This window comes from Eptesicus fuscus, chromosome 13 (assembly GCF_027574615.1).
Source record: "Eptesicus fuscus isolate TK198812 chromosome 13, DD_ASM_mEF_20220401, whole genome shotgun sequence".
Lineage (NCBI taxonomy): Eukaryota > Metazoa > Chordata > Mammalia > Chiroptera > Vespertilionidae > Eptesicus > Eptesicus fuscus.
In genome coordinates, this window is record NC_072485.1 from 84,375,986 (window position 1) to 84,387,848 (window position 11,863).

At 68.6% G+C, this 11,863-nt stretch overlaps 1 protein-coding gene across 2 annotated transcripts; it reads right to left on the reverse strand.

The window, feature by feature from the left end:
* Positions 1 to 4,831: 4,831 nt before the first annotated feature.
* Positions 4,832 to 11,438, reverse strand: MRPL23 (mitochondrial ribosomal protein L23). 2 transcript variants are annotated; one of them, XM_054725857.1, is made up of 5 exons: positions 11,389 to 11,438; positions 9,247 to 9,369; positions 8,387 to 8,469; positions 7,837 to 7,910; positions 4,832 to 5,003 (listed from the first exon to the last, which is right to left on the reverse strand). In XM_054725857.1, the coding sequence occupies exons 1-5, from the start codon at positions 11,403 to 11,405 to the stop codon at positions 4,884 to 4,886; spliced, it is 417 nt and encodes a 138-aa protein (XP_054581832.1). In that variant the 5' UTR covers positions 11,406 to 11,438; the 3' UTR covers positions 4,832 to 4,883. The 2 variants fall into 2 exon arrangements, with proteins under 2 accessions (XP_054581832.1, XP_008158491.1); XM_008160269.3 differs by having other exon boundaries at positions 4,832 to 5,048.
* Positions 11,439 to 11,863: the final 425 nt, after the last annotated feature.

Consider the following 11,863-nt stretch of genomic DNA (forward strand, 5'->3'; position numbering starts at 1 on the left):
GGGAGAGGAGGACCCCCGCCCCCACGCCGCCCCCAGCCGCCCCCGCGCCGCCTGTGCGGGAAGGAAGGCAGGCGCCCCTCTCCCCTCATCATAACGTCAGGGCTGCAGCATCCACCCCAGGAGGCTGGGGCCAATCAAAGCCAGATGTGGGAGCAACACAAAAATGCTGATTATTTTGACTAGGAAAAGCCCTATTTACAAAGAAATAATGAAGTGATTTGGGGGGCTTGGGCTGCGGGTGATCTCAGCCGGGAGGAGTGAACGCAGATGCTGAGCAGGTCGCTGCTGGACCCCGAGGGGAGGGTCCCGGGCGGCTGCCTCCAAGGCCAGGGGCCCTCCTGTCCCCACAGGCATCTTGCTGAGCCCTGTGGGTGCAGTGCCTTCGGCTGAGCTGGGTGCACATCTGAGAGGTTCCTGGGATGCAGACCAGGCTCTCGCCCCTTTTGCCCGGGAAGCAGAGGCGTCCCAGAGCCCGGGGGGAGCAGAGCGCTGAGCTGGCAGGAGTGGAGGGGTGTCTCCGCAGTGGGTCACCCCCACACACAGAGGGAGTTCCGGCATGGCTCAGAGGGGGGTGCTGTGCTCCAAAGGGACTTCGAGTTGGTTGCAAAGACACCTCTACCCTCTGCCACGTGGGGTTCAGCCCAAGGCCCCCGACATGGGGGACCCAGCACACACACACACACACACACACACACACACGCACGCACACGCACGCACACGCACACACACACACCACCCCGCCTGGGCACTGGAGGATTTCTGAGGGTGAGAGCCGAGTGTCCCCTGAGGGGAGCAGGCCCTGGGGTGCAGCACTTAGAGGGGCACAGGGAAGTGGGGGGAAATGCAGGGCAGCTGCACAGGTGGAGGCCCGGACCCCCCTCCAACTCCCAACCCAGGGGGCTCAGGGACAGAACACCCGAGGGAGCGGAGACTGTCCGAGGACGTACCCCCTCCCCGCGGCCTTCGGGGACTTGGGGATTGGAGAGACCCTCCATGGAGGGCAGGCTGCTCCAGCCCCAGTGGGACCTTTCGGGTGACGTGGCCTGTGGGGTGGAAGCAGCCACGCCCATGCAGACACGGCCCTCGGACGTGTACACACCCACATGGACACTCACTCGGCCTCGAAGCCGATGGGCCCGGAGGGCACCGCGCTGAGTGAGAGAAGCCGGTCGGTCACCCAAGGCCACACGTGTGACCCGTGTCTCAGAACCTCCCGAATCCACGCGGTGGCAGGTCACAGCGGGCAGGGTGGGCCGGGCAGGGGGCAGGGGCAGCGTGGGAATGTTCTGAAACGGATCAAGGGGACGGCACCTGACTCGGGCATCGATGGAAGGATGCGTTTTCAAGGCGTGAGGACTGCAGGCTCTGGTTGCTGTGTCTCAATAAAGCCGCTGAAAACAGACGCAAACGGCCCAGCCGGCGTGGCTTGGGGGTTGAGCACTGACCTATGAACCAGGAGGCCAGGGTTCGATTCCTGGTCAGGGCAGTGTGGGGTGTGCAGGAGGCAGCCGATGGGAGATTCTTTCTCATCATGGATGCTTCTTTCTCTCTCCCTTCCTCTCTGAAATCAATAAAATATATTAAAAAAAAAAAAAGATACACGAATGCCCACACCTGCCCTTCCTGCCCCATGACGGGCGGGCGTGACGGCTGACACAGCCTCGCACCAGCCAGGCAGGCGCCCGGCCCCCAGCTCGCGAGGGTGATGGCGTGACGGTGGCAGAGGTGCCAGCACCACCCAGCACCTCGCTGCCTGCCTGTCCGGAGCTCCCGCCCTGGCCAACCCCATTCCCAACCCACCTTGCTGGGGGAGCTGCCCTGGTCACCACTCCCCCTCCATTCACTCACGACAATCGCACTGGACGGCAGGAGGTGGAAGGCACCCACCCAGACACGCTCACTCCCGAGGGGCCTGGCCTCTCCAGCTTCTGCTGTTTTAGGACCTGGGTGGGGGGCGGTCCCTGACCTGGGTCCCTGCTCGAGGCTGGGCCTGAGGGAGGAGGGCAGTGGGGAGCGGAGGCCAGAAGACGGATGGACACCCTCATATGGAACTTGAGGCTCCTTCTCGGCAGAGGGGCTGGCCGGGCGGGTGGGGCAACCCCTGCAGGGAGTCACTGAGGGGGCTCAGCTGAGCTGGGTGACAACGTGAGGTGGCCCAGGGAGGACCCTGCTGGCCCTGAGAGGAAAACCTGAGGCTGAGGAGACGCCGGCCAGTGGGCTCCTGCTCCGCAGAGGCCTGGGCGGCTGGGCCTGCCTGGGGCAGTGCGGGTCTGGATGCGTCTGTGGCCCTGGAGCCGGGCCTGGGGCAGCTCAGTCATCACCGACTGAGGAGTGAGGAGTGGGCCCAGGGCACTCGAGGGCGGGAGGCGCTGGTCCCAGTCCCCACAGCCCCCTGTCCCTGCAGCCGGGTCTCCCTCCCTCCCACAAAGCAAACACCACCCACCAGCTGACAACAGACATCACCGGCGCCTGGGCAGGGCTGCGGGCTGCGGGCTGTGCTCTGATATCACCGGGCCTGGACAGTGCTGCGGGCTGTGCTCTGATATCACCGGGCCTGGGCAGGGCTGCGGGCTGCGGGCTGTGCTCTGATATCACCGGGCCTGGGCAGTGCTGCGGGCTCTGCTCTGATATCACCGGGCCTGGGCAGTGCTGCGGGCTGCGGGCTGTGCTTTGACATCACAGGGGCCTGGGCAGGGCTGCGGGCTGCGGGCTGTGCTCTGATATCACCGGGCCTGGACAGTGCTGCGGGCTGTGCTCTGATATCACCGGGCCTGGGCAGGGCTGCGGGCTGTGCTTTGACATCACAGGGGCCTGGGCAGTGCTGCGGGCTGTGCTCTGATATCACCGGGCCTGGGCAGGGCTGCGGGCTGGGTCTGGGCAGTGCTGCGGGCTGCGGGCTGCGGGCTGCGGGCTGCTGGCTCTGCCTTGACATCACCGGGTCTGGGCAGTGCTGCGGGCTGTGCTCTGATATCACCGGGCCTGGGCAGGGCTGCGGGCTGCGGGCTGCGGGCTGTGCTTTGACATCACCGGGCCTGGGCAGGGCTGCGGGCTGCGGGCTGCGGGCTGCGGGCTGGGTCTGGGCAGTGCTGCGGGCTGCGGGCTGCGGGCTGGGTCTGGGCAGTGCTGCGGGCTGCGGGCTGCGGGCTCTGCTCTGCCTCAGCCGTTTCCTCTCCCCCAGGAGCTGCCCACCCAGCCCCCAGTCCCCCGCCCGAGGCACCCACAGAGGGGAGCCTGGACCACTGGGTCGGGCCCCTGCTAGGGCTTCCAGCAGGACTGGGCCCTCTGCAGGAGCCGCGGCCGTGTGGGCCACATGGGGGTCTTGTGGGGAGGCCCTCCTCTGGTCCCCATGCAGAGGGGTGCACGGGGCGGGGGGGGGCAGCTACGAAAGAAAAGGGAAAAATGAGTCACCGAGAAGCAGGGGCTCAAGCTCTCCGGGCAGAGGCGCCTCCCAAGGCCTGGTCCCCACCTCCCCAGCCCCCGCAGGGAGGGTCTGGGTGCGGAGGGGGCAGCCCCCAGCCCCCTGCCTGGGGTGCAGCCCAGCAGGCCCCCAGCTGAAGGCCCATTTCCTGGATTCTTGCAAGTAACTCCCACCCCCGCATTCCCTGCCTCACTGCTGGCCGAGACCCTTCCCTCCCCCACCCCTCCCTGCATTCCCAGGGGCCCTGCTGGCCTGGGGCGCCAGAGGACCCTGAGGTTGGGGGGCCCTCCTCCTCCCCAGGCAGCAGGCTCCCAGGCCTTGCAGCCCCCCTCCCCCCCAGCAGGGAGGGCCTGCAGGCCAAGGCTGCCCTGGGAGGAGCCTGTGGGGGCGGCTGGGCTGGACGGGCAGCAGCGGTGAGGAATGAGATTCCCCTCCCCGCCTTGAGTTGGGGTCCTGGGGGCCGCAGGGCCCCATGAATTATTTCTCTAAGGAAAATACCGTTGCCTGGTCTCCAGTTCACTTCCGGACCCTCCCGTCACTTTAAATCAACACTGAAGGGCGGAGTTTGCCCGGACCTTCACCCTGCAGGCGTGGAGGGGTGCCTGAGCCGCCATCCTGTCGGGGATGGGGGAGAGGGGGTGTCCCCACTGGTGGAGGGGGTGGCCAAGCTAACTCCCCACTTGTCTCCCCTGAAGCCCCCGCAGGGGAAGAGCGGGCAGGCCGCATGGGGCCGGGCGGCATCGTGGCCCACTCTCTCGCTGCCCAGCTCGAGGCCCGACCCCTCAGCACCAACCCTGCACGCAGACGTGATTCCGTCCTGGCTCCCAGGCGGCCAGTGCAGGGGGCAGCCAGCTGCCCGTGAGGCTCAGGGCAGAGCTCCGGCTCACAGACCAGCAGCGCAGCAGCCGGGCAGGAGCCACAGGGGCCCTGGACACTCACACCCACGGGCTGTGAGTCTGCAGCCCCCCACCCCCTGGACAGGTCCCCCCTGACCACGCTCCCTTCCTCTGGGGCACTGGGCCGAGCACCCTTCCCAGTTCCGGTGCTGTGTCTGCTCCAGGCCCTGCTCTGCGTGGTGTCTCCTACACACCTGGCCCCTCGCAGCCCCTGCCCACGCGAACCCACCCACCCTGCGGAACTGGAGCCCCAGCTCAGACAGCTCCCAGCCCCTGCCCCTGCGGCAGGAAACCCCTCCAAATACCCGCCAGCTCCTCAGTGTGGATGCTCAGAGGTAGCTTCTGGGTGCTCTTCCAAGGGCACCCCATCCCCACACTGCATGGGGGTCCGGGCCTCGCCCCTGCGCCGTGGGGCCAACTAGACGTGTGACTGTGGGCTGCCGTGCGCACGGGCCGGGAGTGGGGCGCCGGGACCAGCGGGAGGCCCGTGGAACAGAGGGCGAGCCGGGGTGCGTGGTGCACACAGGTACTTTTATTTACTTAGGCGGCCGCCCTGCGCCACGTGGCCGTCACAGGCCGAACCACTGGGGGACGCCGCCCCGCCGGGGGTCCTGGCGCTGCCTCTGTCGCTGCTCCTCCAGCAGCGCCTCGAGGCCGTCCTCCGTGGAGCCGTCTTCGGGGCTCGGCTTCTTCTCGGGGAAGAGATCGGGGAACGTGAAGGTCTGTCCGTGGGCCTGCGGAGCGGGAGAGGCTGCAGCCGCCGGCGCCTGCGCGTCGGGAGGGTCCCCAGCAGCGTGGACAGGACCTCCCACCCCCACCTGCCTGCCACCCCGATGGCGAGGCTCCGCTTGTCTGACCACAGGGAGGGTCTGCCTCTCCCCACGGCACTCTCTTCAGGGGTGCCTGTGGGCCGCCAGGGAGGCTCAGGGGACACGGCTCCACTGCGTGCGGCGACGGCCTTCACCCCACGGAGGGCACCCCTCCCGGCAGAGCCCTGCACCCCAACGGAGAGCAGGGGCCTGGCCTCGGCCCAGCTCTCCCCTCTCACGCACACCCCCAAATCCACCTAACCCCGGGCCTAGCGCCGGTGAGCCAGCCCCCCAGTCCCGAGTCAAGGCCGGGAGAAGAGGGCACCCAGACAGGTAGGGAAGGCGGGGGGCGAGGGGGGCACCGTATCGGGAATTCCACTCGTGAATCAGGAAAGTGTGCTTGGTTCTCGCAGACCCTTGTTTTGCAGAGAAATCTGGATCGTGGGCGGGCGGCCAAGGACAGGCTGACCCGGCCCGTGCGCCCCCCGAGAACGTGAGGTTCGTACATTCGGGTCACGTGGCGTGGGGCGCGGTGGTAGCCAGCCCGCGGGAGGATTATCTTACACGTTTCAAAACCTTTTTTCCCCCTTTTTTAAAATACCAAAGGGCAATAGTTTACATGCAAGGCTGACTGCTCGAGCGGGGGGGGCGGTATGTTTAATACATCGCGGTGATTCTGCTGGTTTTCTAAGGTGGGGGAAACCCAAAATGACATTTTAAATAAAAATACAAAGATGGCAGTTTGCAACGGCTTGGGAGAGGACAGGGGCTCAGGGGGAGGAATGCGGCCCCTTCCAGAGAAGTCACCTGGTCCTTTCCCCACGAGCCCCTCCAGTCTGCAGAGAGGGCGGCCGGACTGCGGAAAAGTACAGGAAAGCAGGAGGCCACGCAGCGAGGGAACCAGCCCAGGCGGCTCGGAGCCGGCCATTATCTGCACTCGCGCCTGCAGGGCCCGCAGCGCCATGCATTCCTGGTGCTGTGTCAACAGCAGGCCCCGCGGCAGGTCGGCCCTGTTTGCTGTGCGGCCACCGAGGCCCTCGCTGGAGCTGGACTTGCGGCCAGAGAGATGTTTATCAGGTTGTGGGGGAGGAAAGCATGTGGGTCTCCCACCCGGTGGGACCAGCTTCTCCGCAGCCGCCGACTCAAAATAAACCTGGTGATTTGATTTGTCTTTCCGATTGACCCTCTGTGTGCTTTCTAATTGCTCTGTTTTCAGAAGCCCTGAGGGGGGCCCGAAGGGACAGGCCGGCGAGGGTGGGCGGCTGCGGCCGGGCCCCCACCTCCGGGGACTGGACAGAGGGGGAACCCTTTCGGAGGGCACGGCCCCTCGCCGTGCTGCAGGCTGCGTAGAGCTCTGCGGCCCCGGGGTGGGCCGGGGCTTCACAAACAGTAACTCCGAGCAGCAGGGCTGGCCCGGCAGGGGCCCTGGGATCCCGGTGGGGCGGCCTGTGTTGCTGCCTGGGGCTCACGAAGGCGTCGGAGCGGCAGCTGCAGACCCCAGATCTAAGTGCTCAGTTCGGTTTTCATGAGTGGAGGTGGGGGTGGGGGTGGGGGGCCCGGGCAAGAATGCGAGGCTCGGATGACTCAAAAGCCACTTGTAACCATAGCTCTCCTGTGAAGGGCCTCGTGGCGAATGTGGGCGTACGGGCCGTCCACCCGCTGCCGTGACAAAGACGGATGGCCGCCCCGACACGGAGGACACAAGCGTCTTTATGAGGCCAGCGGCGCCCCCCCGCCCCACGCGGGCTGATTTTATGTACGGCAAATATTAGGGCAAATAATTACGGGGGCCCCGTTTAGGACAACAGCTGTGACTGTTTTTCAGAAAAGCTGCCACGCGGACGGTCGGGGTCTCCTCACCAACGGCCTCCCGGAGCCGCTGGGCCTGCGGTCGGCCGGGCTTCACCACAACGCTACTGCCATCTAGCGGCCGGCGCCGCGGCTCCGCGCGGGGCTCAGACACAGAAAGGGCGAGCGGGAGGCCCCCCACCCCCCAGGGTCCAAACAGAGGGGGCAGCCCCCGGACCCCGCGAGCAGGGCTGACCTGGGAGGCGCCCACCCAGCGACGGTGGAGACGCTGCCCAGGCCCTCGCGGCCTCGGGGGTCAGGGAAAGGCACCTCTGAGCAGGCGGCCAGCCTGGGGCCGTCATGGGAGAGTGGGAGAGGGACGTGGGAGTGAGTGTCCACAGCCCTGGGCTCGGTCAGTAAGGCTTGGGGGTCGGATCCCCCTGGCCAGGCAGGAGCCACAGGGGGGACATGGGCACTGTGCAGGCGCCCACAGCCCAGCGTGCAGGGAGGGGGGCGCTCAGGGCCCGGGAGCCGTCCCAGCGCAGGCCCCCGAGGCCGCGGCTCTGAGGCTCGGCGTGATCTGGTTTCTGTCAGAGTCCAAATCCCCGGGCCTGGGTGGGCCTGCTCTGCCCACAGCGTGTTCAAAGTTCAAAGGCTCGACAAGGGTGGCCCCGAGAAGCTCCAAAGTGCCCCGGCCCGGCCCCTCCCACCAGCTTAACTGTGCTTTGAACCCCGGCTCCTCGGGGCTCGCTGTGGATTAGAGCGAAGGGCAGTGGACCTTGAGATCCTGCCCCTCAAGGCCTTCCTGGGCCCCGGGCAGTGGCTGCTGCACAAACACGGCCGGCCCCCCGCCCCCGAGAGGTCACTGCCGGTCACGGCGCGTGCAGGTTCCCCGGCGCCCCCCGCCGCCGCCAGGCACGCTCACCAGCTGCACGTAGGCCACCTTGTAGTCCGGCTTCTTCACCCTGACGTTCCTGTGGTCCCGCTTCCTGTTGGAACCTGTCGGGGGGAGAAACCGTGACTGCCGCACAAAGCCTGGAGGCCCCTAACCCAGGCGCCCCCTTTCTGAGGAGACGGGCCGGGGAGACTGGGCCCACGGGTGCCGGCTCGGCACACCCCAAAGGTGGCCGTGCGAGTCTGCGGGCCGTGCTCGAGGCGCGAGCCAGACCCCGCTCTGCTAAGACCCCAACGTGGCTGAAATGCTCAGCACAAGGCTCCTCGGTCAGCACAGCGGCTCCCGCCGGCTCCTCGCCTCAGACCCAAGGCCTTCAGGTCCCCGGGGAGGAAGGCGAAGGGGGTGAAGCCGTGCTCAGAGGGGCCTGTGGGGCCGGCGCCCAGCTCTGCCCCGTGAGGAGCGTGACCCCGGAAGTCAGCCCGGCACCGTGCCGAGGGCCGCGAGGGCGTGGTGGGTCAGTGGGGGGGCGGGGGGGTGATCCCATACATGCGACAGGGAGCAGCCCCGCCCAGGCACCCACCATGCTGCACCCTGGTCCGCACGGCGGCCACGGGCACGCTGTAAATGCGCTCCAGGTAGTTCCTCAGGTCCACCCTGGTCATCCTGGGGGAAGAAGGACGGGGACGTGTGAGCTGGGCCGGCGACCAGAGGCCCAGCCTTCGGGGTGAGAGTCGCCGGGTGGCAGGGAGGATGGGGCACGGCCTCCTCGGCCACATCAGGGAGAAGCCATGGCTGCGGCTAAGCTGGCCCCCCACCCCCCAGGGCCAGCAGCGGGTCCCCGCCCCTCACTCCCACCACCACGTCAGCGTGGGGTGACAGAGGGACCAGGCTCCAGGCCCCTGGTCAGTCCCACTTGCCACGCTCACGAGAGGCCCGGCGGCCTCGCTGAGGGGAACGCTCCCGAGGGAAGTGGCGGTCTGCGAGTGCCCCCTGGCTGCCGGAAGCCCAGCCGGCCCAGCGTCCAGCCCTGGGGTGGCCCCGTCTGCGGCTGCCGCCCCACCTCGACCAGCACTTGCAGAAAGGGATCGTCCTTGGAGGGTGAGGCCCGGTTCCCTTTTCGCCTGAATGCATCTGCAACTCGGGCCCCAGCCTCTCCTGCCCCTGCCGGCTCCCACGGGAGCTCGAGCCAAGCCTGGGCCCACCCCTGGGACAGGCACACCCTGCAGCTGTGGGGACAGGAGGCCCGGAGGAGCCGCCTGCAGGAGCTGCTCCGGGGACCGGGCCTAGCCTCTGGGGAAGAGCAGTGACCTGATTGGGCGGGAGGGGCAGGAGAGAAGCCCCCCACCCCGGGCTCGCCCCCAGCGTCCCCAGGTCAGCACTTGCAGAGCCTCGTGGGGCTGCCTGCAGGGTTTTCCACGGCCCCAGTTCCTGCGGACTCACTCCATGGGGATCCGGAACTGCACGGTGTCCTCGGGCTGGGCTCTGCCGGGCCGCACCAGCTGAATGAAGAAGTTGGTGCGGAAGACGCGGAGCTGTGGGCCGCCCACCTGGTACAAGGGGTACCTGTGAGGGGAGATGCACGTCCACAGTGCGCCCAGGACGCCCCCACGCGCCCCATCTGCCCACCAGGTCAACAGCTCTCTGCAGGCCACGGCCCCCTGCACTCACTCCCTCACGTGGCTCTGCCCAGTGTGGGGGCCCGTTCCCCAGCCCCCGCACCAACTGGGGTAGCATGGGCTGCTGACCTCTGAGGCCAGCCTGCAGAAAGCGCCAGTGAGTGACTCAAGAAATGAAGAGCCACAGAGACCCGGCCCCCCGGCCCCCACACGGCAGGCGGCCTGCTTGTTCAAAGCGACGCTCCCCCAGGCACGCGGCCCCGCAGGGCCGTCGCCATCCCCGGGGTGGGCCCCACACGGAAGGCCCGGGCGCTGGGGTGAGGTGGGATGGAGTCAGCCCAGGGGCCCAGGCTCAGCCCCGCAGTGGGGAGGGGGACGCCAGCTCCTCCAGGAAGAGCGAAGACGCAGGGTTCAGGGTACACGGTGTGTGCAGTTCCCCACCCCGAAGTCCCCCAGGGTGGGCAGAGGTGGCTGCAACTCCCACCCACTGCCATCTCCAAATGGACCCAGGCTCCGGGCCAGACTGGTGGAAGGGGGGTGCTGGGGGTCTCCCCGAGGGTCCCCCCCCCACACACCCTGGGCCCATCTGCAGCACCCAGCACCGGGAAGGGGCTCTGTGGGGCCGAATTCCACGCTGGCTCTTGCTTCCCAAGTCTGGGAGTGTGAGGAGGCCAGGGGGTCAGAGGACCTGGTGGGGTGTCCTGAAGGGTGCATGGCTGAGGCAGGAGCCATGGGGGCTGCTGGGGGCTGCTCCCCAGGGCAGGGCTCAGGCCAGGACACCTGAACTGAATGGCTGGGTGCCATCCACCTCCTGCTGGCACGGCTTTTGTGCAGGGCTGGGCACCGGCAGGGGCGGGAAGGAAGCAGGTCTGAGGGTACAGGCCTGCCTTGTACCCTGAGCTCCTAATGGCAGCTCTGCAGGGGACAAAGGCTGGGCCCGCGGGCCACGTGGGCGTGCAGGGGCACTGGTTCGGAACTCCCAATCTCTCCAAGACCCCCAGCCCCAACTGGGGCCTGAGGGGGCACGCTTAGCTGGGGGTGGAGAGAGGCCCGAGGCTGAGGGTGGAGGTGAGAAAGGGAGCCTACCAAGGCCCCTGCCCCCAGCTCGGGAGCAGCTCCTGCTGCTGACCACCCTCCTGCAGGGCCCTGGAACCCAGCTCTCCTGGAGGCCCGGCTCCCCTGTGGGGCCCACCCTGGCCTCTGGGTGGTTTCGCCCACCCCTGCCTCCCTGACCGCTCCCCCGTTTCGCAAGCACCTCGACCTAACATCGCTCAAGCAGAGCTTGAATCTCTCCTCTGCTCCAAACAACGAGCTGGCTGCCCGCCAGCAGCCCTCCCGCCCTGTGGCCCCGAGGCTGACTCATCCCCATCCCACCCTCTCCCTCACCCACCGCGGCTCCACCGCCAGCCTCCCCTCCGGGGCCTCCCTGGCCAGCCAGGCAGCACGTGCGCGCCAGCGGGGCCCCTGTCCCGGCTCCTTCCCGCCTGCACGTCCCTGGCCTCCAGGCCTGGCCTGCAGCTCCCCCTGCTCGGGCCCCCGCGCCTCCAGGGCTGCTCCAGAAAGCAGGGTCCCCTTCCCGGAGCCCCTCGGCCCGCTCCCCACACCCACACCCTGGCCCTGCCACGGAGACTGCTGGGCGGTGGGGGTGGGAGCGCAGAGCGGGGGGTGGAGGGTGTGGGGGTGGGGAGACGCGGTGCCCGGTTTGGGGGCTCCCTTATCCCGCGCGCGCCTGCACTTATTCACTCATTCGTTCACGCGCAGGCGTGCACGGGGCCCCCGCGGTCGCGCGCCCTTGGGGGGTTGGGGCCGGGCCGGGCGGGGGAGGGGCCGGGGCCGGGGGCGCGGGCTGCGAGGGCTCCGGGCCGCACTCGGACCGCACGCCGCCGACCGCCAGCCCCCACTCCGGCCTGGGCCCGCGTCCCCTTGACCGTGACCCCCCCCCCCCCCCGCGGGACGCCCCACTCACAGCACGTTCCGCGCCATCGCTGACTTCCGGTCCGCGGGCAGAGAGGCCGGCGCGCGTGGCCCCGTGGCCTCCGCACAGCGCCCCCTGGCGTCCGGAGGGCGCGCCCCGCCCCTCGCGGCCGGCCTGTGTCCGGAGCTCCCCGCACCTGAGCCCCACCCAGCGGGCCAGCTGTCCCCCCAGCGCCCCTCTCCTGTCCCCAGGCGGGCCTGGTCCTCTCTGCACCCCGCAGCGCCTTACACGCTCCGCAGGGCAGGGAGGGCATGGCAGGGGGGTGCCCTGCAAGCCAGCCACAGGTGGGCATGCGACCCCGAGAGGGGGCAGGCGGCTGGGCCTGTGGCTGCTGCTGGGGGAGCCCCCGGGAGGCCGGCCCTGTGCCCTCAGAGGCCCGGCCTGGGGAGGGGGCTGCAGGCCTCCTCCTGGGTGTGTTTGCTGGTGGGAACGGCCTGAGTGGGCTCACCCAGGATGAAGGCGCAGG

Bases quoted from the DNA above. Each gene is read 5' to 3' on its own strand.
- MRPL23 (XM_008160269.3), bottom strand. The intron at 8,470-9,246 runs GTGAGTCCGCAG...TTCTTCCCCCAG, and splicing joins CAGTTCCGGATCCCCATGGA to GATGACCAGGGTGGACCTGA. The intron at 5,049-7,836 runs GTGAGCGTGCCT...CCCGCTCCGCAG, and splicing joins AGGTGGCCTACGTGCAGCTG to GCCCACGGACAGACCTTCAC.